The sequence below is a fragment of the Cannabis sativa genome, chromosome 2 (assembly GCF_029168945.1).
Source record: "Cannabis sativa cultivar Pink pepper isolate KNU-18-1 chromosome 2, ASM2916894v1, whole genome shotgun sequence".
NCBI lineage: Eukaryota > Viridiplantae > Streptophyta > Magnoliopsida > Rosales > Cannabaceae > Cannabis > Cannabis sativa.
The window spans coordinates 22994876-23017972 of NC_083602.1; the positions used below are offsets into that span (position 1 = coordinate 22994876).

The window sequence follows — 23097 nt, forward strand, 5'->3', positions numbered from 1 at the left end:
AATAATGTATTTTGAAGAATAAAGTAGAGATGTGGATGAGAGTATTCTTGAGTTTTTGATGAAATATGCAAGTTAATAATTTAGAGAAGATTTTCTTTTGAGGAATTATACTTTTTAGTTATTTATTTATTTTTTTTTGAGAAAAAATATATCAAAGATTGTGTTTTGAGGAATATATATATATATATATATATATATATATATTTATATAGTCAATATAAAGATACATTATGCTTCTAATTGCAAATTTATTAATGTCCTTACCAATGTTACCATAATATCTTGATCAATTTTGAGTCTTTTTACCCGAACAAATGTAAAGTCAAACAAACAATTGAACAGGAGTTGTGTAGTTATTATTAGTGATTATATACAGTAGTTCATTACCGAATTGCCACTCTGATATCTCTAATTTGGTTTTGTTTCTAAACAAAAATAAATGCATAACTCTCCCAATTATCATTTAGTTTTATCTAACTGCCAAGGCTTAAAAAAACGTGTTATAATTATTAAAGAGACCAAATTAGTTATACAATGTCTCGTCAGCTAGGGTTAATTATGTCACAAAATAATCAAAACTTATAGTTGATTTTACATGTTTTATTTTTGTATATATATATATATATTCAACCAAAAAAAATAACATGTCATAATAATAATATCCATGTAATAACAAATTACGTACGGCTCTAAAAGCTTGATGGCTAACTAACTTTCCTTAAAATTAACTCAACCTCCCACAACCTTAAATAATAACTCCCTAATTAACTCTGTAAAGATCTCTTTTCTCTTAAAAGTAATAATTAAAAAAAACCTATAGCAAATTAGTTCTACGTATATCAAAAAAGAAAAAGAAGAAAAAAAAAAATAAAAAAGAAAACATATATACGTACATATAAATTTATGCCGGAGATATGCCCGGAGGACACGTGGCATCAGCACAGATCCTAGAGGTGAATATCTTATCGGCAAATGACTTAGCTACGGTGGCCAAGTTGATGAAAACATTCGTGGTCGCCTGGGTTCAACTCGACCGGAAAGTGAGAACCCGGGTCGACCCGAACGGGCATACTAACCCGACGTGGAACGAGAAGCTCGTTTTTCGAATCAACTACGACTCTCTCATTCTCAACGACTCCGCCGCCTCTCTCACCGCCGAGATCTACTCAACCTCGGCACGTGGCGTCGACACGCTCGTCGGGAGCGTGGTCGTTCCCATCAGCAGCCTCTTTCCTCCTTCCTCTATCGCCTCACATTCCAAGATGCAGTTCATGACTCTCCAGATTCTCCGGCCCTCGGGTCGGCCTCAGGGGGTTCTCAACGTCGGAGTCTCTTTATTGGAAGGAACCAGACGAAGCTTCGATCTAAGTTCCGTCGCGCAATCGGATCAGATACCCGACCCGAAAACTTTCCATAACAACAACCATAAAAACCAGTTCGCCAATGGGTCAAAGGCGACGCCAAAAAATCAGTTACGGCACTCGAAAAGTGAACGATCGATAATGAGCGGAGCTCAGGCGGCGGATAAAAAGGGATCGATGTGTTCAGACGTGGGACCATCGCCGTCGGTGGTGGCGGCGGCAATCGCGATGGGATTATATCCTCGAGGAGCGGCGACGGCGACAACGATGACGGAGGATGATCAGACGGCGGCTAGAAGCTCGATTGTTCTGAATAATTGGATCGAAGATGATAGCGTGGAAGGGCTTAAGACGAAAATCGAGAGGTGGCGATCGGAGATTCATCCGATTTACGAGAGGAGGCAGCAGCAGGTGAATAAAATCAATTACGGAAGGTCGAGTTATCGGAGGAACAACAACAATGAGGCGGCGCCGGTGGCAAAGAGGTCGGAGCACAGACGGGCCGGGTCGGGTGGCGGGTTGTTCTCGTGCTTTGGGACGGCTTATGGTTGCGAGTTTTCGATATCTTGTGGTGGTGGTAGCCGTAGGCATAATAGTAAGAAGTTTGATAATAATGGGGACAAGACTCATCTTAGCCTATCTGAATTTTCATACGATGATCCGTATGTATAGACTTTCATCAATTCTTTCTTTTTACTATAGAGAGTTTTTCTTTTTTCCCTTCTTAAACAATTTTATGTATATAACATTTGATGATCATGATATATATTATGCATGCACTTACGCAATGTAGAGACGAGTCAGCTTAGCTTAGTTTACTTTTTATTTTTTATAAATTTTAAAAAAACAACAACATTATTTAAAAAAAAATATATATGAGAAATGCTAAAGGGCACCCGTGGTGCTTAGCACCCTCCTATGTGTTAAGATCGATATTGATCTAACTAAGTATCGGGTCCCATATAATTTAATATAATAGATTTTAGGGAGTATCACTAGCCAATCGCAACGCAACATGTCTAAAGGTGCTAGGTGGTGCCTTACACAATGCTCAAAATATATATAAATATGGGAAGTAGTATTCTCACATGGATGTGAAGCTGCATAGTCAATTTTGCTTAAACAAACCCTTCCAACTTCAATCTTGACTCTTGGCTTGTTATAGAAGGATATTATAAGTTATGATGAATACTATTTATAGCTTACGAAGTTACCTATTTTTTAGAAAAATATATGATACAATAAATTATATCAATAATAATTAATTATATCATGATATTTTAAAATAATTTTAGCAGTAAATGACATTTGTCTAAGAAATCGATGTTAAATTGATTGTTGCTTTAATTGATATTGTTTATCGGAAAATTTAACCTAATGACGTGGACATCATTTTTGAAACGTGGCATGTTAACCTCTAACTAACTAACAGACTTAATAAATGTTGATGACACCCTCAAGATAGAGTGTAAATGTTGATGACACCCATCTTGGATACAATATTGTTAAATTGAGAAGGGAGAAGAGCCTTGGTGAAGATGTCAACTAGGTTGTTTTGAGAGAGAACATGCATCAATTAGAGGAAACCTTGTTGGACCTTTTCTCGCACTACAACAATTTTTTGTAGTACTGGCGGAGACATTCGCCAATATTAATTGCCTAGACCGCCGGTACTTATCCACCAGTATTGTCACGACCCGAGCCCTAGACTGTGGCAGATATGTAATATCCATAACTTGGGTGGTCAAAGGTCACACTTTGTCGACCCTTGTAGGAAGCTAAAGCTTATAAATGATCATTTTATTTATATTACAAAATACTGATTTAAAAGTAATGGATTAACTCTTATATTAATAAGAAAATATTAGTAACAAAATTAGGACCACTCATCAGCATAAAGAACAATAATATCCCCACAGTTATGTAATCACCAAATAGTTAGATTTAATAAGTCAATAAAATACCAAAATAATACCTAGCATCCATTTTCCTCATTTCTAACTAGTACATAGCCAATTTAAGTCATCCAGACCATCCATTTCAGCTTAAATACAAAATCAGTCTCATTAGAAGATGAAAGAGTAAAATAAGACTAAACTAATAACGACATTCCTTTCCCAACGGTACCATCCTCATCCACTAGCATCAAACTGAGTTCCTGGAATGGGAGAAAATAGGGGGTGAGCTTATAAAGCCCAGTAGGAAAGCAACTAATATCAAAGGACCCTGGTTTTAATAAAATTCCTGCATGGTTAGCTTTGTAAAATAAGATATCTCATCAACAGTATCAATATGTATAAATAAAGCAGAGAGACCACAAATAATCACAAATCAAACGTCAAATGCATATCACACCGTCCACTAGACCCCTAGCTCTCAATACCAATCATAGAAAACGACATCCAAAATCGGGTAGTCGCATCTGATATCCACCATAATACCTGGGCTCAGATTTAATTCACTCCCTGTACAGATTCTAGGTCTTTCACCTACAGGTGAGTGCACACCTGATTTACCTATGATGACACAGAGACTAGGTCGTAAAACAACAATATGCACCGAACATGATCAACATGGCTCTCATCAGTATAACCAAAGCAGGCAAATAATAATCATAACAAAAGAACATATTCCTTTTTATTTTCTAGAAAATTCGGCAGCATAACAGCTGTATTTTGAATAAACCCAAAAATCATAACCTGCATAAATATTTGCACACAAAAATATATTTGGCACTCAGTGCCCCAGAACAGTCCAGAAAAATATGCTGATTAAGTTTTTAATTTTTCAAATAATTTTGTAAATCATAAAAATTGGAATATGTCTAATGTTATACAACGCATATAAAAATCAAGTCCAATAGTCAAGTTGAGTCCCTACCTCTTCCGAGTCGTTAAAATTTTTCCGAAAGACAATCTTAAGCTCTTAAGTCCCGAGCTCCAATTGTTTAGTCCAAACTTACATATTACTCTCACCTATACCATCAAATGGTTAGATAATTATCATCATTGCATTCTACATTCAAAACCGAGTCCAACGACATATAATATGACTATATTTAAAATTTGGGGTTCCGAAGCCTCACCTAAGCGGTGCACATTAATAATCGGTGGCGGTAAAAATTGGTGTACCGAAAATGTCGCCGAAAATAGGAGTAGTATATATCAAAACGACCACCTCGACGAGTAGATCACACCCATGCCAACCGTTTGTCAAAACGGTACACGATGTCACCGGAAAAGGGCGGAGCTACAAAAATGTCACCGAAAAAAGTAGCGAACTGGGAAAGATGGTTTAGTGTAGGTTATTCTCCTCGAAGAGCTGAGTTTAGCGGTGAAGACGATTCGTCAAACGGACGCCGGAGGTGACCGGAAAATCCGTTCAAAGTTTGAAACCCCAAACTTTGACTTGCGATCCCGAGTTAACGGTGGCGAAAGGAGCGGCGTAGCTTGGGGGGTGAGGTCGCCAAGACCTGGGGTTCCGTTCTGTCTGGCGCGTGGGGTCGGGCGGTGGCCGAAGGTTGGTCGCCGGAGTGGTGGTGATGGTGGGTTTTCTTTGGTGCTTGAGTTTGAAGAGAGAGAAAGGATAGATAGATAGAGAGAGGGGGACGAATGTACTGCTTTATTACATATAATAATTTTTTTTAATATACATATATATTATTTAATTATTATTTTATATATATAAAAATATTTGACTCGGTCAAACCGAGTCTTTACATTCTCCCATCCTTAAAGAAATTTCGTCCCAAAATTTTAAAGTACAACCTCAAGTTGAAAATTAAATAAGTGAGGATACTTCATATACATCTCAGACTCTAACTCTCAAGTAGCCTCGTCTTCTCTGTGATTTCTCCATAAGACCTTGACTACTGGAATCTCTTGTTGGAATTTATTTTACCAGGATCTTAGATCTACTCACAAGTATGTTGTTTAAACACCCTAAATATGAACTTTCTAAAACGATAAATTAAACACATATAAAGTTAAGAAAACCTTACATTGATGCAGCGGAATTAATGTCTCCTTCCGCTCAGATCTCTAACCCTTATATCCTTTCTGTAGCAGAGTATAATCAAGATCTGAGCCCGAATGTCCTTTTTTCTTCAAGTTTGATCCTTCACAGTCTTCCAATCTATGATTGAGTTACTGCTTGATGTGTGTGGGCACTTACTCTCTCACTAGGGTTCGAAATTGATGAAGAAGAAAAGAGAAGATGATTTCGGCCAGGTATAGAAAGTGGGGAAGGCTCAGTTTTTCTGAAGAGAGAAATTTCTGTCAGAAAAGCTTGTGAAAACTTATGATTTGACTGAGCCATCACTTTCTATTTATAGGCAACTACTAGGTTTAGGTTAGGAATTATTTGGCATTAAAATAATGAAAAAATCAATTTGAAAAACCTCAATTAGTGGCCGGCCATGGTGTTGTAGTGGGCCCCACTTGATTTTGCAGTTTTATCAAATTTTATCTCTATTTTCTCAAAAACGCCAATTTTCCAACTCTAACCTTTTAAATGCCAAAGCTAATTATTTAATAACTAAAATACATTATTAAATAATATTGTCATTTAATTTAATTATTAATTAGACATATAAAGTCCATTAATAAATAAATAAACCTAGAAACTCTTTTCCTTACAATTTCACCCCTGCTTAGTGAAAATTCATAAAATTAGACATAGTCTAACTTTAGAATTATAATTGATCAATCACGAATCAATTAATGAGTCTTACAAGCAGAATGTTCTCAACTAAAATGGGGACCATGGATCTATATGCTGAGCTTCCAATAAGTGAACCAAATTTACCAAGTAAATTCCTACTTATTAATTCTTCGTTGAATCCACTCTTAGAACTTAGAATTGCACTCTCAGACTTATATAGAGCATATTATATGTTTCACGATATCAATATGCTATCTCATTTAACCATTGTTATAATCTTATTGTGAGTTAAAGATCCTTTATATAGATGATCTACATCAAGATGGGATTTCTTTACCGTTCTCACCCCTCAATGTATTTTGCCCCTTAAAACACTTAGCTACCTGTAAATGGTGTTTAGTGATCTAATGATTAGTCAGTTAAACAAGAGCTCATCCATTTACTTCTATTTGCTAAGCTCGAAGGGAATCATCACTTTACTTCTATACACCAGTAGAAGCTATAGATTCCATATTTATGTTCAGCACTCCCACTCAATCATACTATCATGTTCCCAAAATATACGTATCACCCTGACCTAAAAGTAGGCTTAACTAATAAATCAAAGAACATGAATATCACTCTTGAGTTGAGCCTAAGCATATCAGGATTTAGATTCTTTTAATCTTAAGATCAACTACTGATATTGACTTGGAAAGATATGTATAACAGTAAGTTTGTAATATCTTAACTTAGTTGCAACATCGGTCCAGTCCAATGTATACTCCATACATTCGAAACTAGTATACTTTACTAATGTCCTGGAAAGAACATAACACTTACTCCAAGTGTAAGTACACATTATCGCTGATTATCACATTAGTGTAAATCCAATAACATTGATGAAATAGGGACCAAGTCTTTTGATTCATATGATCACAACCATATTCCACTGTGTTGACGATACTGTAATTGTGAATAAACATATGATTTGGATTTAACTGATTTTGTGTGTGTGAATGTAATAAACATATTAAACCATTAGCATGTAAAATTCATGCAAACATCAATCACTTCAAATTTCTTATATTGATAACTAATCAGATTGTAAAGAGTTTTATTTAGGGCATAAAACCCAACATCTCTCTGTTCCTTAACACTTTTAGCTCTCTTGCCAAGATTTTGACAGGTTGCTCTTCATAAGTCACATCTTCTTGAAGAGGGATAGCCTCATACTCAATAACATGTGACGGATCTGGAGTATACTTCCTCAACAGAGACACATGGAACACATTATGAACATGTCCTAACTGTCCTGGTAAGTTTAATCGATAAGCGACCTCCCCAATCCTCTCGATAACCTCAAAAGGTCCAATATACCTCGGGGCTAGCTTACCCTTCACTCCAAATCTCGTTACACCACGCATAGGAGTAACTTTCAAGAAGACATAATCACCCACATCAAACTCAACTTCCCGTCGATGGAGATCGGCATAGCTTTCTTGACGACTCTGAACAACCTTAAGTCTTTCTTGGATTCCCTTAATCTTTTCAGTGGTACTAGTGATAATCTGGGGTCCAATGGTGACATGCTCATCTGGTTCTTCCCAACACAATGGCGATCTGCATGGTCTCCCATATAAGGCCTCATAAGGAACCATACCTATACTGGCTTGGTAGCTATTGTTGTATTTGAATTCCACTAGTGACAAATGTTCTCCCCAACTACCTCCAAAATCCAAAACACAACAGCGAAGCATGTCTTCCAAAGTCTGTATGGTCCTCTCAGACTGTCCATCTGTCTGTGGATGATGGGCAGTACTCAAGTGAAGTTCAGTCCCTAAGGCTTGTTGCAAGGCCTTCCAAAACCTTGATGTAAATCGAGGATCTCTATCAGAAACAATGCTTGAAGGCACTCCATGTAGTCGAACTATATTGTCTACATAAAGTCGAGCTAGCTTGGTAAGCTTGTAATCCTTCCTAATTGGAATAAAATGAGTAGACTTAGTCAAACGATCCACAATAACCCAAACAACGTCATGCTTCAAAGGTGTCAATGGCAACCCAGTAACAAAGTCCATGGTAATCTTGTCCCACTTCCATTCTGGTATAGGCAAAGGTTGAAGTAAACCTGAGGGTCTCTGATGCTCAGCCTTTACTTGCTGACATACTATACACTTAGCTACAAAGCTGGCCACATCTCTTTTCATACCTTCCCACCAATATTGTCTCTTTAAATCTTGGTACATCTTTGTACTTCCAGGATGTACAACAAATTTGGATCTATGGGCCTCAATCAAAATGGTCTCCCTAAGATCAGGGATATCTGCAACAACTGGTCTTCCCATATGGTATAGATACCCTTCACTATTAACTGTCCACCCATCTAGTTGCTCACCATTCTGGATTCGGTTCCAAATGAGTCTTAGTTTTTCATCTTGCCACTGACGTTGCTTAACTTGATGAAGTAGTACTGGTGTAGCCACTAAGTTAGAGATACAAGCTACTTCTTCCCCTTCATAGTATTGCAAGTTATAATCACCCATTGTGATTGTCCTTTTCCAGTCCTCAAGAGCCAAACATGCCAAAGTACTATGAGGCTTTCTACTTAGTGCATCAGCTACTACATTAGCTTTCTCAGGGTGATACTGCAAAGTGAAATCATAGTCTTCCATATACTCAACCCATCTTCTTTGCCTCAAGTTCAAGTACCTTTGAGTAAAAAGATACTTCAAGCTCTTATGATCTGAGTATAACTCAAACTTTACGCCATATAAATAACATCTCCAAATTTTCAAGACAAAGATTACCGCAGCAAGTTCTAGGTCATGCGTAGGGTAATTCTTCTCATGCTTTCAATTGTCGAGAAGCATAGGCAACCACCTTGCCATTTTGCATGAGGACACCTCCTAATCCAGTACCTGAATCATCAGTGAACACCACATATGGTTCCTCACTATTAGGAACAGTGAGAACAGGCGCCGAAGTTAATCTTTCCTTCAATTCTCTAAAAGCTTCTTCGCAACTATCATCCCACATAAACTTTACTTCTTTTCTTGTTAACTTTGTCAAAGGCATAGCAATTCATGAGAAATTCTCTACAAAGCGACGGTAGTAGCCTGCTAACCTAAGAAAACTTCGAACTTCAGTGACATTCTTTGGTCTTTCCCACTGTAGAATAGAGTCTATCTTTGCAGGATCAACGGTGATACCATCTTGAGAAATTACATGGCCCAAGAACTTTACTTCAGTCATCCAAAATTCACACTTCTCTTTCTTAGCGTATAATTGATGATCTCTCAATGTCTGTAATACTGTTGTCAAGTGTTCAGCATGATCCTCACGTGTCTTAGAATACACCAAGATATCATCAATAAATACTAGGGTTGTTCATCTGATCCAATCCGCACTTTTTTGGTCAAACAACATCCCATCCGCATTAAGTGCAGATTTTATTTTTTGGATCCAATCCAATCCGCACAATAGTTCAAATCCAATCCAATCCAATCCGCAAAAGTGCGGATTGGATCGGTTACTTTAGATTGGTTACTTTTTAATATTAAATTATTTAATATTTATGAAAAAAATATTTTTTTTTTCACATAAGTAGCAACAAAATAAAACAAATTATTGTTATTTTATGTCTCCAACAACACATTAAATAAATAAAATAACAAATAATAAATTCACACTTTAAAGGAAGAAAAAAAAATTGTATATATAAAAAAAATATTTAATTTTATTTTCAATTGTATGTAGAAAAAAATATATAAGAATAGAATATACATTTTATCTATTAAGTTTTGCAATACAATTGTATTATATGTAATAGACTTTTAAATTACTATTTTCTTTACATTAAAATGTTATTTGTATATATAATTTTTTAATTTTGTTATAAATTTGTGTGGATTGGATTGGATCGGTTACTTTTACATGTCAATCAACATCCAATCTGCACAAGTGCGGATTTTGAATTTTCCAATCCAATCCAATCCGCACAAGTGCGGATATCCGCACTTTGCGGATCGGATTGGATTGGATTGACTATTTTATGAACACCCCTAATGAATACCACCACAAACTTATCCAACAAAGGTCTAAAGACTCTATTCATAAGATCCATAAATGCAGCAGGTGCATTCGTTAACCCAAATGGCATTACCAAAAACTCAAAGTGTCCAAAACGTGTCCTGAAAGCAGTCTTAGGGATATCTTGTAAAACCCGCTTAGTTAATTTGGAAATTAGCAGTTAATCATGATTATTTATGAAAAATTAATTTATAGCTATTTAAATAATTTATTATACTGTTATTTATGGAATTCAGAGATGCATGGTTATGTTATTCAGTAGTTTTCATATTTTGCATTTCCGGTGCCCGGTATTTTGGAACTCGGCGTTTGGCTCAGTAGAAATCACAATTTAGTATGTTAGTAGTTTGGGACTGGTTTTAGACATTGGGAATGTCGGGAATGGCCGGGAATTTAGAATTTCCCAAAAATACCCTTTAGTATGATTTATGTGATTTTAGTGTGGAGGGGCAAAATGGTCTTTTTGCCCCAATGACTTTTGTCTTTTAGTGACTTGATTAAATTGAAAAATAAATGTTTATTTGTTTAATTAGTGGCTGAAATAAAATGGTATATGTGGCATTTATTCTTTTTTTTTTCTTCTCATTCTCAACACTTAGCAAAAAATTAGAAAAAATTGGCAAAAGCTTTCTCTCTCTTTTTCTCTCTATTTCGGCTGGGCATAAGGGTGCTTGAAGCTGGATTTTTGCTTTGATTTTCAGCTAGTTTCAACCTATATTCAAGTAATCCTTTGTTGTGGTAGGTCTCTCTAACTTTATTTCTTTGTTTCTTGGAAAAAAATGATGAGTATTGTTGATGCATGCTTAATTGTTAGTTGCTGTGGCTGCTGTAAGTTTGTCTAGATTTCTGTAGTTTAAAGCTTGTTAGATTAGGGTTATTTAAGTGGTTTTGCAAGCATGTTTGATAGGTTGTGCAAAGCTTTGAGTTTTCTATGTAAAATATGTGATTTTGAAGAAATGTTGTGTAATCTGTTACTGTGTTGTTGCTGTTGTTTTTGTTTGTTTTCAGAAGCTTAATCATGCATATTTAAGTAGAATTAACCAGGTTTGAATGCATGTTTGTGGGATTTGCTCAAGTTTGAGTTTAGAACTCAAAGCTTGGAGCTTTAATGGTGGATTTTGATTTCGTGCATGAAGCTTTGTTTTATCACTTGGAAAATGTTTATTAGGGTCTAATTAGCAGGTCTGGAAAGTTTGATTGAGTTTGGAAACATTTTGGTTGGAGAATTGAATTTTTTGGTTTTTCTGGGTAAAACCGGCTAACCGGTTTTACACTGCTTGTAAAACCGGTTACCCGGATTTTGCAGTAGGGTGAGAAACCGGTTTTTCTCAACTTGCCGTTTCATGCTAGTTTCGGGTTTTCAGACAGTTTGTTCTCTGCTAGTTTGGGGGTATTTTTGTATTAAGTTGCAGTAGGTTAAGTTTGGTTTTAAACCTTTGTCCCCGTTGTGATTTAGCGTGTCACTTATCGATGTTGTGATTTTTACGGTTTAGGAGCACATGTCCGTAGCGCGGTAGTTCCGGTCGGAGTTGACCGGCACACCCGAATTCGGAATCCGTGTAAGATTAGTATAACAGTATGCATATGTAGATTACATGTTTAGCGTGCATGTAGGAAGCCTGTTAGATTACATTAGTTATGTATGTTGGCTTCGAACCATCCAACCCTGTCACGTTGGTACAGGCTGGAGTATGACCAGCAGCCGGAGTATGACCGGTTCGACCGATCAGGATGACACTTGGTTGGTGGTTCCGTACTATTGACGTATCCCGTCGGTACAGGCTGGAGTATGACCAGCAGCCGGAGTATGACCGGTTTGACCGATCAGGAGGATATAGTAACACGTCGGTACAGGCTGGAGTATGACCAGCAGCCGGAGTATGACCGGTTCGACCGATCAGGTTGTTACGTGTCAATAGTACCGTCCCTATGAACGTTCAAAACTCAGTACCATGTTGGACATGGCAGTAGTGGCTCAGTACTGTGTTGGACACGACAGTAGCGGGACTCAGTATTGTGTTGGACACGGCAGTTAGGGTTATGATCAGGGGTATGGGCATCTGATCATAACCGGGATTATGTATGAGTATTATTATGCTTTTCTTACTGAGTCTGTCGACTCACAGTTCTACGTTTATGTGTAGGTAAAGGCAAGGCTAAAGCTCATGGACCGTGAGCGAGCTTGTGAAGATTGTACATGTCGGGGCGGTTAGGCCTGGAGCGTACGATCATCGGGACAGCGAGGCTGATTTTGTAACTGGTCGCTAGGCGACATTTATTTTGTGTATCAGTTAAACAGTTAAATCTTTTTGTAAATGGTTTTATAATCGGGATCCCGAGTCTTTTGTAATATTATTTTATAAGTTTAATTAAAAAGCAAAAATTTTAATTAATCACGTTTTCTATAAACCTCGTTGATTAGCAACGAGCTGCAAAGTATGTTTAAAAATCACGTAATACGCCTATGTTAGTTAGGGTGTTACAATTTGGTATCAGAGCCGCCAGGTTGTCTTCCGAAGATCGTCACGACATGTACAATCATCATCAGCAGTTAGCTCGTTTCACGGTTCAGTAAGCCTTTATTGCTTTAGTAGTTTATTTTATTCAGTTATGAAAAAGAAAAGCCTGTTAGGAAGCATGTTAGTAGCCTAATAGTAGAAATAAGCGCATGTTTCGTTTTTAATTTCCAAATTAAGCGGCATTAGTAAGCTCTCGATGATCGTGAAGTGCCAACTCGGGATTTCGAGGCGGTTCAGACTAGATGGACGCCAGACGAAATATTAGGAGTCAGGGCATCTCAGTCGGGTCAGATCAAGGTCGAGGAGCTCAGTTCCCCTCAAGTGTTTTGGGCCGAGGTAGAGGTCCCAGGGGCAGGGTTCGCGGTTGGGGTGATGTTAACTCGCCGCAGGCTGCCCAAGTCAATCAGGAAGCCCAGAATTGGGAAGTTAGGTTTGCTGAAATGCAAGCCCGGATTGAAGAGCAAGACCTCGAGATTCAGAGGTTGAGACGGCCAGGTGCTCCGCCGATTCCGGTGCCCATAGTTCCGGTGGCACCGCCCCTCGCCGCCTGTGCCGAGATAGTGGTGGCGGCCCATAGATTGGAACCTCTGTATGAACGGTTCCGGAAGCAAGCACCTCCGGTTTTCCTGGGAGGTCCGGACGTGATGAAAGCTGAGCAGTGGCTGACGGTGATCACCAAGATTTTGAACTTCATGGGTGTCACCGGTAACGACAGAGTGGTGTGCGCCACATTCCAGTTCCAGGAGGACGCTCTGGTCTGGTGGGACATGGTATCTCAGATCCATGACGTCACCACCATGACCTGGGAAAGGTTCCAGGAACTCTTCAACGCGAAGTACTATAATGAGGCGGTCAGAAGCGCCAAGAGGAAAGAGTTCGCTCACCTGACCCAACGTGAGAATATGAGCGTCACTGAGTATACTACTCAGTTTGATCGGTTGGCGAGGTTAGCCTCGGGATTTGTGCCAACCGATTTCAGTAAGAAAGAAAATATCTCGATGGACTTAATGTGAAGATCAAGTATGACCTTATGATCACTACCGACGATAAGACCATCTATGCTGAGATGGCGGAGAAAGCATGGTGAGCTGAGGGCGCAGTTAGATGTATGTGGAATCAGTTAGGACTCCGGAATGTGGCGGGGCTCCTACCCCTCCTGCGTCAGGTTTCAGCAGGGGAGGTAGTGGTTCGGCCATGGACTGGAGGAGGAAATCATCCACTGCATCCGGTGGCTCGAGGCAGAACAAGAGGTTCTGAGGGAACCAGAATCAAGACGGTCGTCAGGGTAGTGTTGAGACCCGTTATTCCTACTGGAGTGTCTCATTAGTAAGAGGCATCCTCTGGGTGAGTGTTTAGGTCAAGGATGTCTTGTGTGGCAGCCAGAGTCTTTAGAAAAATTGGAAAGATCGTATGATAGATATGAATCAGGGTTTGGAACCCTTTTTACCTGGCGGAGAATTGGTTATCTCCAACAGATGGATTAGGTCTATGCCGATCAGGATGGATGGTAGAGAGTTAAGTGCTGATCTGATAGAGATGAGTTTAGTCGAATTCGATATTATTTTAGGAATGGATTTCCTATCTAAATATTCGGCGAGCATTGACTGTAAAAGGAAGATGGTGATCTTCCAACCGGAAAGTGAGGAACCATTTGTGTTTGTTGGTTCAGTTCAGGGATCTCGGATCCCGGTGATCTCGGCTATGTCAGCTAGAGAATTGTTGCACGACGGTTGCTTAGGGTTTCTGGCCGTGGTGGTGGACACCACTCGGCCAGATACCATTCGGCCAGAGGACATCAAGGTGGTTCGGGAATTTTTGGATGTTTTTCCCGAAGAACTTCCAGGGTTACCACCTCAGCGGGAGATTGACTTCGTGATAGACTTGGCACCAGGGGTGGAACCGGTTTCCAAAGCCCCGTATAGAATGGCTCCAGCTGAACTTAAGGAATTAAAGATTCAGCTCCAAGGGTTGCTTGACATAGGGTTCATTCGGCCCAGTGTGTCACCCTGGGGAGCCCCGGTTTTATTCATCAAGAAGAAGGATGGATCTATGAGGATGTGCATCGACTACAGAGAATTGAACAAGCTGACGGTGAAGATTAAATATCCATTACCTAGGATCGATGATTTGTTCGATCAACTTCAGGGGAAGACGGTCTTTTCTAAGATTGATCTCCGTTCGGGTTATCATCAGTTGAAAATCCGAGAGGAGGACATTCCGAAGACGGCTTTCCGTACTAGGTATGGACATTACGAATTTTTGGTTATGTCGTTCGGACTAACCAATGCTCCTGCAGCATTCATGGACCTGATGAATAGAGTATTCAAGGATTTCCTCGATATCTGTGTGATTGTGTTTATCGACGACATCCTCGTGTACTCTCAATCAGAAGAGGAGCATGAGTTACATCTTCAGATGGTACTGCAACGGCTTCGAGAACATAAGCTTTATGCCAAGTTCAAGAAATGTGAGTTCTGGCTATCTCAGGTGTCCTTCCTAGGGCACATTGTGAGCAAAGATGGGATCAAGGTGGATCCCGGGAAGATTGAATCCGTCAGGGATTGGCCGAGACCGAAGACAGTGACAGAGATCAGAAGCTTCTTGGGTTTAGCTGGGTACTACCGTAGGTTCGTCGAAGGGTTCTCCAAAATTTCAATGCCCCTAACCGAACTCACAAAGAAGAATCAGCGATTTATTTGGTCAGATAAGTGCGAAGCTAGTTTCCACGAGCTAAAGCAGAGGTTGATTACCGCTCCAGTGCTAGCTTTGCCTTCAGACAAGGAGAAGTTCGTAGTTTATTGTGACGCATCCAAACAGGGTTTGGGGTGTGTATTGATGCAAGCCGATCGGGTTATCGCTTATGCCTCCCGTCAGTTAAAGGATTATGAGCAGCGATACCCGACTCATGATCTAGAGTTGGCCGCAGTGGTTTTTGCATTGAAGATTTGGCGGCATTACCTTTACGGGGAAAAGTGTGAGATCTATACCGACCATAAAAGTCTCAAATATTTCTTTACTCAGAAGGATTTGAATATGAGACAAAGGCGTTGGTTGGAATTAGTGAAAGATTACGACTGTGAAATCCTCTATCACCCCGGAAAGGCCAATGTAGTGGCCGATGCCCTGAGCAGAAAGGGTCCCGGGCAAGTAGCTAGTATGGTTCGGATCTCACCTCAGCTAGCAGAGGATATGGTTAGATCCAGCATTGAGTTTGTGGTAGGTCAGCTTCACAACTTAACGCTACAATCTGACTTGTTGGAAAGAATAAAAGTCGCTTAGATGACGGATCCAGATTTAGTAAAGATCAGAGATGAGGTATTGGCTGGTCAAGCCAAGGATTTTTCAGTGTCAGACAGTGGGATGCTTTTGTATAAAGCCAGGGTTTGTGTTCCGAATAGTGTGGAACTTAGGAATGAGATCTTTGAGGAGGCTCATTCTACCCCGTATTCTCTGCATCCCGGCACCACTAAGATGTACCAAGATTTGAAACCGTACTTCTGGTGGAGCGGTATGAAGAAGAATTTGGTAGAATTCGTATCGAGATGCCTCACTTGTCAGTAGATTAAGGCTGAACATCAGAGACCAGCAGGGTTGTTGCAGCCTCTAACCCTACCAGAATGGAAGTGGGAGGATATCACGATGGATTTTGTGGTCGGGTTACCGAGGACCACGGGTTTATTTGATTCCATCTGGGTAGTGGTGGATCGATTTACGAAATCTGCTCATTTTCTGCCGGTTAGAACAACATTTTCAGTGGATCAGTTGGCAGAATTGTATGTTAGAGAGATTGTGAGACTTCACGGAGTACCGAAGTCTATAGTTTCGGACAGGGATCCAAAGTTTACCTCCAAATTTTGGCAAAGTTTGCAACGGGCAATGGGTACAAGGCTAAAATTTAGTACAGCATTCCATCCTCAGACAGATGGTCAGTCCGAAAGGACAATTCAGATATTGGAGGACATGTTGAGAGCCTGCGTTATGGACTTTGAAGGCTCATGGAATAAGTATCTACCGTTGATAGAATTTTCTTACAACAACAGTTATCAGAGTACGATAGGGATGGCTCCCTACGAACTGTTATACGGTAGGAAGTGTAGATCTCCCATCCACTGGGATGAGACAGGGGAGAGGAAATACCTAGGTCCAGAGTCAGTGCAGCGGATCAATGAGGCGATAGAGAAGATAAAAGCTAGAATGCTTGCGTCACAAAGCAGACAGAAGAATTACGCAGATCCGAAACGCAGAGATGTTGAGTTCCAAGTAGGGGACCATGTGTTTTTACGGGTGTCTCCGATGAAGGGGATTAAACGTTTCGGGAAAAGAGGCAAGTTATGCCCTAGATTTACAGGACCTTTCGAGATTCTCGAGAAGATAGGTCAAGTGGCATATCGGTTAGCATTGCCTCCAGCCTTATCAGTAGTTCACAACGTATTCCATGTCTCGATGTTGAGGAAATACGTTTCAGATCCCTCTCATATACTCAGTTATGAGAGTCTTGAGCTACAGCCAGACATGACTTATGAGGAACAGCCAGTGCAGATCCTGGATAGAAAGGATAAAGTCCTTCGGAATAAGACCATAGCATTGGTCAAAGTTCTCTGGAGAAACAGCAAGGTGGAGGAAGCCACCTGGGAGCTAGAGTCAGATATGAGAGCTCAATATCCAGAGTTATTCAGGTTAGATTTCGGGGACGAAATCCTTTTAAGGGGGGGATAGTTGTAAAGCCCGCTTAGTTAATTTGGAAATTAGCAGTTAATCATGATTATTTATGAAAAATTATTTATAGCTATTTAAATAATTTATTATACTGTTATTTATGGAATTCAGAGATGCATGGTTATGTTATTCAGTAGTTTTCATATTTTGCATTTCCGGTGCCCGGTATTTTGGAACTCGGCGTTTGGCTCAGTAGAAATCACAATTTAGTATGTTAGTAGTTTGGGACTGGTTTTAGACATTGGGAATGTCGGGAATGGCCGGAAATTTAGAATTTCCCAAAAATACCCTTTAGTATGATTTATGTGATTTTAGTGTGGAGGGGCAAAATGGTCTTTTTGCCCCAATGACTTTTGTCTTTTAGTGACTTGATTAAATTGAAAAATAAATGTTTATTTGTTTAATTAGTGGCTGAAATAAAATGGTATATGTGGAATTTATTCTTTTTTTTTTCTTCTCATTCTCAACACTTAGCAAAAAATTAGAAAAAATTGGAAAAAGCTTTCTCTCTCTTTTTCTCTCTATTTCGGCTGGGCATAAGGGTGCTTGAAGCTGGATTTTTGCTTTGATTTTCAGCTAGTTTCAACCTATATTCAAGTAATCCTTTGTTGTGGTAGGTCTCTCTAACTTTATTTTTTTGTTTCTTGGAAAAAAATGATGAGTATTGTTGATGCATGCTTAATTGTTAGTTGCTGTGGCTGCTGTAAGTTTGTCTTGATTTCTGTAGTTTAAAGCTTGTTAGATTAGGGTTATTTAAGTGGTTTTGAAAGCATGTTTGATAGGTTGTGCAAAGCTTTGAGTTTTCTATGTAAAATATGTGATTTTGAAGAAATGTTGTGTAATCTGTTACTGTGTTGTTGCTGTTGTTTTTGTTTGTTTTCAGAAGCTTAATCATGCATATTTAAGTAGAATTAACCAGGTTTGAATGCATGTTTGTGGGATTTGCTCAAGTTTGAGTTTAGAACTCAAAGCTTGGAGCTTTAATGGTGGATTTTGATTTCGTGCATGAAGCTTTGTTTTATCACTTGGAAAATGTTTATTAGGGTCTAATTAGCAGGTCTGGAAAGTTTGATTGAGTTTGGAAACGTTTTGGTTGGAGAATTGAATTTTGTGGTTTTTCTGGGTAAAACCGGCTAACCGGTTTTACACTGCTTGTAAAACCGGTTACCCGGATTTTGCAGTAGGGTGAGAAACCGGTTTTTCTCAACTTGCCGTTTCATGCTAGTTTCGGGTTTTCAGACAGTTTGTTCTCTGCTAGTTTGGGGGTATTTTTGTATTAAGTTGCAGTAGGTTAAGTTTGGTTTTAAACCTTTGTCCCCGTTGTGATTTAGCGTGTCACTTATCGATGTTGTGATTTTTACGGTTTAGGAGCCTGTAATCCGCCGCGCAGTAGTTCCAGTCAGGTTGACCGGCACACCTGAATTCGGAATCCAGGTAAGATTAGTATAACAGTATGCATATGTAGATTACATGTTTAGCGTGCATGTAGGAAGCCTATTAGATTACATTAGTTATGTATGTTGGCTTCGAACCATCCAACCCTGTCACGTCGGTACAGGCTGGAGTATGACCAGCAGCCGGAGTATGACCGGTTCGACCGATCAGGCTGACACTTGGTTGGTGGTTCCGTACTATTGACGTATCCCGTCGGTACAGGCTGGAGTATGACCGGTTCGACCGATCAGGAGGATATAGTAACACGTCGGTACAGGCTGGAGTATGACCAGCAGCCGGAGTATGACCGGTTCGACCGATCAGGTTGTTACGTGTCAATAGTACCGTCCCTATGAACGTTCAAAACTCAGTACCATGTTGGACATGGCAGTAGTGGCTCAGTACCGTGTTGGACACGGTAGTAGCGGGACTCAGTATCGTGTTGGACACGGCAGTTAGGGTTATGATCAGGGGTATGGGCATCTTATCATAACCGGGATTATGTATGAGTATTATTATGCTTTTCTTACTGAGTCTGTCGACTCACAGTTCTACGTTTATGTGTAGGTAAAGGCAAGGCTAAAGCTGATGGACCGTGAGCGAGCTTGTGAAGATTGTACATGTCGGGGCGGTTAGGCCTGGAGCGTACGATCATCGGGACAGCGAGGCTAATTTTGTAACTGGTCGCTAGGCGACATTTATTTTGTGTATCAGTTAAACAGTTAAATCTTTTTGTAAATGGTTTTATAATCGGGATCCCGAGTCTTTTGTAATATTATTTTATAAGTTTAATTAAAAAGCAAAAATTTTAATTAATCACGTTTTTCTATAAACCTCGTTGATTAGCAACGAGCTGCACAGTATGTTTAAAAATCACGTAATACGCCTATGTTAGTTAGGGTGTTACATATCTTCTTCCCTAATCCTCAATTGATGGTAGCCTGACCTCAAATCAATCTTTGAAAAGAACTTTGAACCACCAAGTTGATCAAATAATTCATCAATCCTCGGTAGAGGATATTTGTTTTTAATTGTCATCTGATTCAGCTTTCTATAGTCGACACAAAGTCGCAAAGTCCCATCAACTTTCTTGGCAAACAAGACTGGAGCTCCCCATGGAGAAGTACTATGTCTGATGTAGCCCTTATCCATTAACTCCCCTAATTGTTTTTTCAATTCAGCCAACTCTACAGGTGCCATGCGATAAGGCGCTATAGAAACTGGTTGAGCTCCGGGAATCAAATCAATGCAAAACTCGATCTCCCTATCAGGTGGTAACCCTAGTAAATCCTCTGGAAACACATCCGAAAAACCACTAAGCACTGATATCCAAGGGAACTGGTCTAAATCCCTAGACTCATCATCGATCGCAAACAGATTCCCACAACACTCTTAGTTTCTCTTTCCACCTAAACATGCCCTTAAGATAGGATTTTGTCTCACTGCACTCGTGTTGGCTTGATAAACAATGAAATCACCACTAGGGGTTAAAAGAGTCACTCTTTTACGTGAACAATCCACAATAGCTTGGTATTTAGAAAACCAATCCATACCAAGAATTACATCAAATTGCCCCATAGGCAACACTAATAAGTTTCCAGATAACTTGTGTCCCTCGAACACAATACAAACTGACCTACATATGGTGGATACCTCACCGTGTCCCCCCATAGGTACACTCAAATGCAATGCAGGACTAAAAGTTTCCCAACTCAAACCCAACATACTAGCAAACATTAAAGATATAAAGGATCGTGATGCACCAGTATCAAATAACACATGAGCCCAAGAGTGTGAGATAAGAACCATACCATCAACAACTCCCAGGTCAGCACCGCCCTGTACATCATCAACCCCAAGAGCGTAGGCTTGAGCGGATGACTTTGCTTTTGCCTTTCCCCTTCCCTGACTAGGATAGCTTGTACTTGCACCAGACCCTCCACCTTGATCGTACCCTCTTTGACTCCCACTAGGAGCAGGAGTTTGGAAACCTTGTGAGTACCCCATGTTGAACCCTGAACCTTGTGGCCTGAACTGATGTTGATATTGAGACTGCTGGCCTGATTGGGGTGTGAAACCATAGGATGAAGACTGGGACTGCTTTGTCCTGGGCTGTCCATGAAAAGGAGTAGACTCTACATAGCTCCCTATGGGTCCTCCATGAGATGCTTGAAATCTTTGTTGTCATTGTGGGCAATCTTTCTTCTTATGACCTTGTTGACCACAACTGAAACACCCGTATGGTCCACTACGAGTCTTTCCATATGAACCACTACTAGTGCTACCCCCACTAAATTGTCCTTGGGACCACTGTCCTTGATTCTTCTTGGTCATCTTTCGGTCATTTCCTCTTCCTCTACTTGTGTTCTTCTTCTCATTCCCTTCTACATGAGCCTCAGTTTGCAAGGCTGCTGTCACACACTCAGTCAGGTTGTTAAAGGTCAAAGGTGCTATAGGACCACGTATCGCAGGCCTCAAACGACGCATGAACTGTTCAATCACCAAGGGTTGATCAACAACACCAGGATTTGCATAAGAGGATAGCTGTACAAACTTCATGTAAAATTCATTCACAGTCATATCCCCTTGTCTTAAACAATCAAATACTCCAATAAGAGCCCTCCTGTGAGATGGACTAAAATATTGTTCCCTGAAAACTTTCTCAAATTCTCGCCAAGTCATCCCATCAGTTTCCATTGTCCTGGACAAGGTCTCCCACCAATCTGCTGCACCACCCTCTAACTTGGACACAACAAAAGTAACTTGGTATTCCTTAGGTGTTCCTATTGTGTTGAAATTTTTCTTTATCTGCCTCAACCACCTTTCAGCTACCATGAGATCTTGTCCACCCTCAAACTCACGCACTTGGATCCGATGAAAGACTTGAAAATGATGACTCTGTCGAGCGGCAGGATCCATCTGTTCAGCGGGAACTACTCTTAAGGCTTCAAGAAGGGCGTTCATAGGGAATTCAGCTTGTGGAGGTTGGAGATTAGCTTGAGGTGCGTCTTCTCCAACCGTTCTCCTTGTCTTCCTTCCTTTTGGAGGCATTTTCTTAGGTCTGAGAACCAAAAGCTAATCAGTTAGTAAGGATTGGATGCTAATAATATTAATATGCACTATACATATAAATACCAAGATACTTATTACTATTATTATTTAAAATAAATCTGAACTATTTGGTACACACTCCGAGGTAATTAAACCCAGTGCTCTGATACCATTTTTCTGTCACGACCCGAGCCCTAGGCTGTGGCAGATATGTAATATCCATAACTTGGGTGGTCAAAGATCACACTTTGACCCTTGTAGGAAGATAAAGCTTATAAATGACCCTTTTATTTATATTACAAAATACTGATTTAAAAGTAATAGATTAACTCCTATATTAATAAGAAAATATTAGTAACAAAATCAATATCCCCACAGTTATGTATTCACCAAATAGTTAGATTTAATAAGTCAATAAAATACCAAAATAATACCTAGCATCTATCATTCCTCATTTCTAACTAGTACATAGCCAATTTAAGTCATCCAGACCATCCATTTCAGCTTAAATAAAAATCAGTCTCATTAGAAGATGAAAGAGTGAAATAAGACTAAACTAATAACGACATTCCTTTCCCAACGGTACCATCCTCATCCACTAGCATCAAACTGAGTTCCTGGAATGGTAGGAAATAGGGGGGGGGGGGGGGGGTGAGCTTATAAAGCCCAGTAGGAAAACAACTAATACCAAAGAACCCTGGTTTTAATAAAATTCCTGCATGGTTAGCTTTGTAAAATAATATATCTCATCAACAGTATCAATATGTATAAATAAAGCAGAGAGACCTCAAATAATCACAAATCAAATGTCAAACGCATATCACACCGTCCACTAGACCCCTAGCTCTCAATACCAATCATAGAAAACGACATCCAAAACCGGATAGTCGCATTTGATATCCACCATAATACCGGGGCTCAAATTTAATTCACTCCCTGTACAGATTCTAGGTCTTTCACCTACAGGTGAGTGCACACCTGATCTACCTATGATGACACAGAGACTAGGTCGTGAAACAATAATATGCACCGAACATGATCAACATGGCTCTCATCAGTATAACTAAAGCAGGCAAATCATAATCATAACAAAAGAACATATTCCTTTTTATTTTCTAGAAAATTCGGCAGCATAACAGCTGTATTTTGAATAAACCCAAAAATCATAACCTGCATAAATATTTGCACACAAAAATATATTTAGCACTTAGTGCCCCAGAACAGTCCAGAAAAATATGCAGATTAAGTTTTTAATTTTTCAAATAATTTTGTAAATCATAAAA

The 23097-nt window shown here is 39.6% G+C and overlaps 2 protein-coding genes across 2 annotated transcripts; one reads left to right on the plus strand and one right to left on the minus strand.

Moving 5' to 3' along the window:
- Nucleotides 1-375: 375 nt before the first annotated feature.
- On the plus strand, nt 376-2149 carry LOC133034849 (uncharacterized). The gene has a single exon (XM_061110305.1). The coding sequence runs from the start codon at nt 915-917 to the stop codon at nt 2031-2033; it is 1119 nt and encodes a 372-aa protein (XP_060966288.1). The 5' UTR covers nt 376-914; the 3' UTR covers nt 2034-2149.
- Nucleotides 2150-20947: 18798 nt separating this feature from the next.
- Nucleotides 20948-21814, minus strand: LOC133034203 (uncharacterized). Its single transcript, XM_061109244.1, has one exon. It carries the CDS (start codon nt 21812-21814, stop codon nt 20948-20950), a length of 867 nt encoding a protein of 288 aa, XP_060965227.1.
- Nucleotides 21815-23097: the final 1283 nt, after the last annotated feature.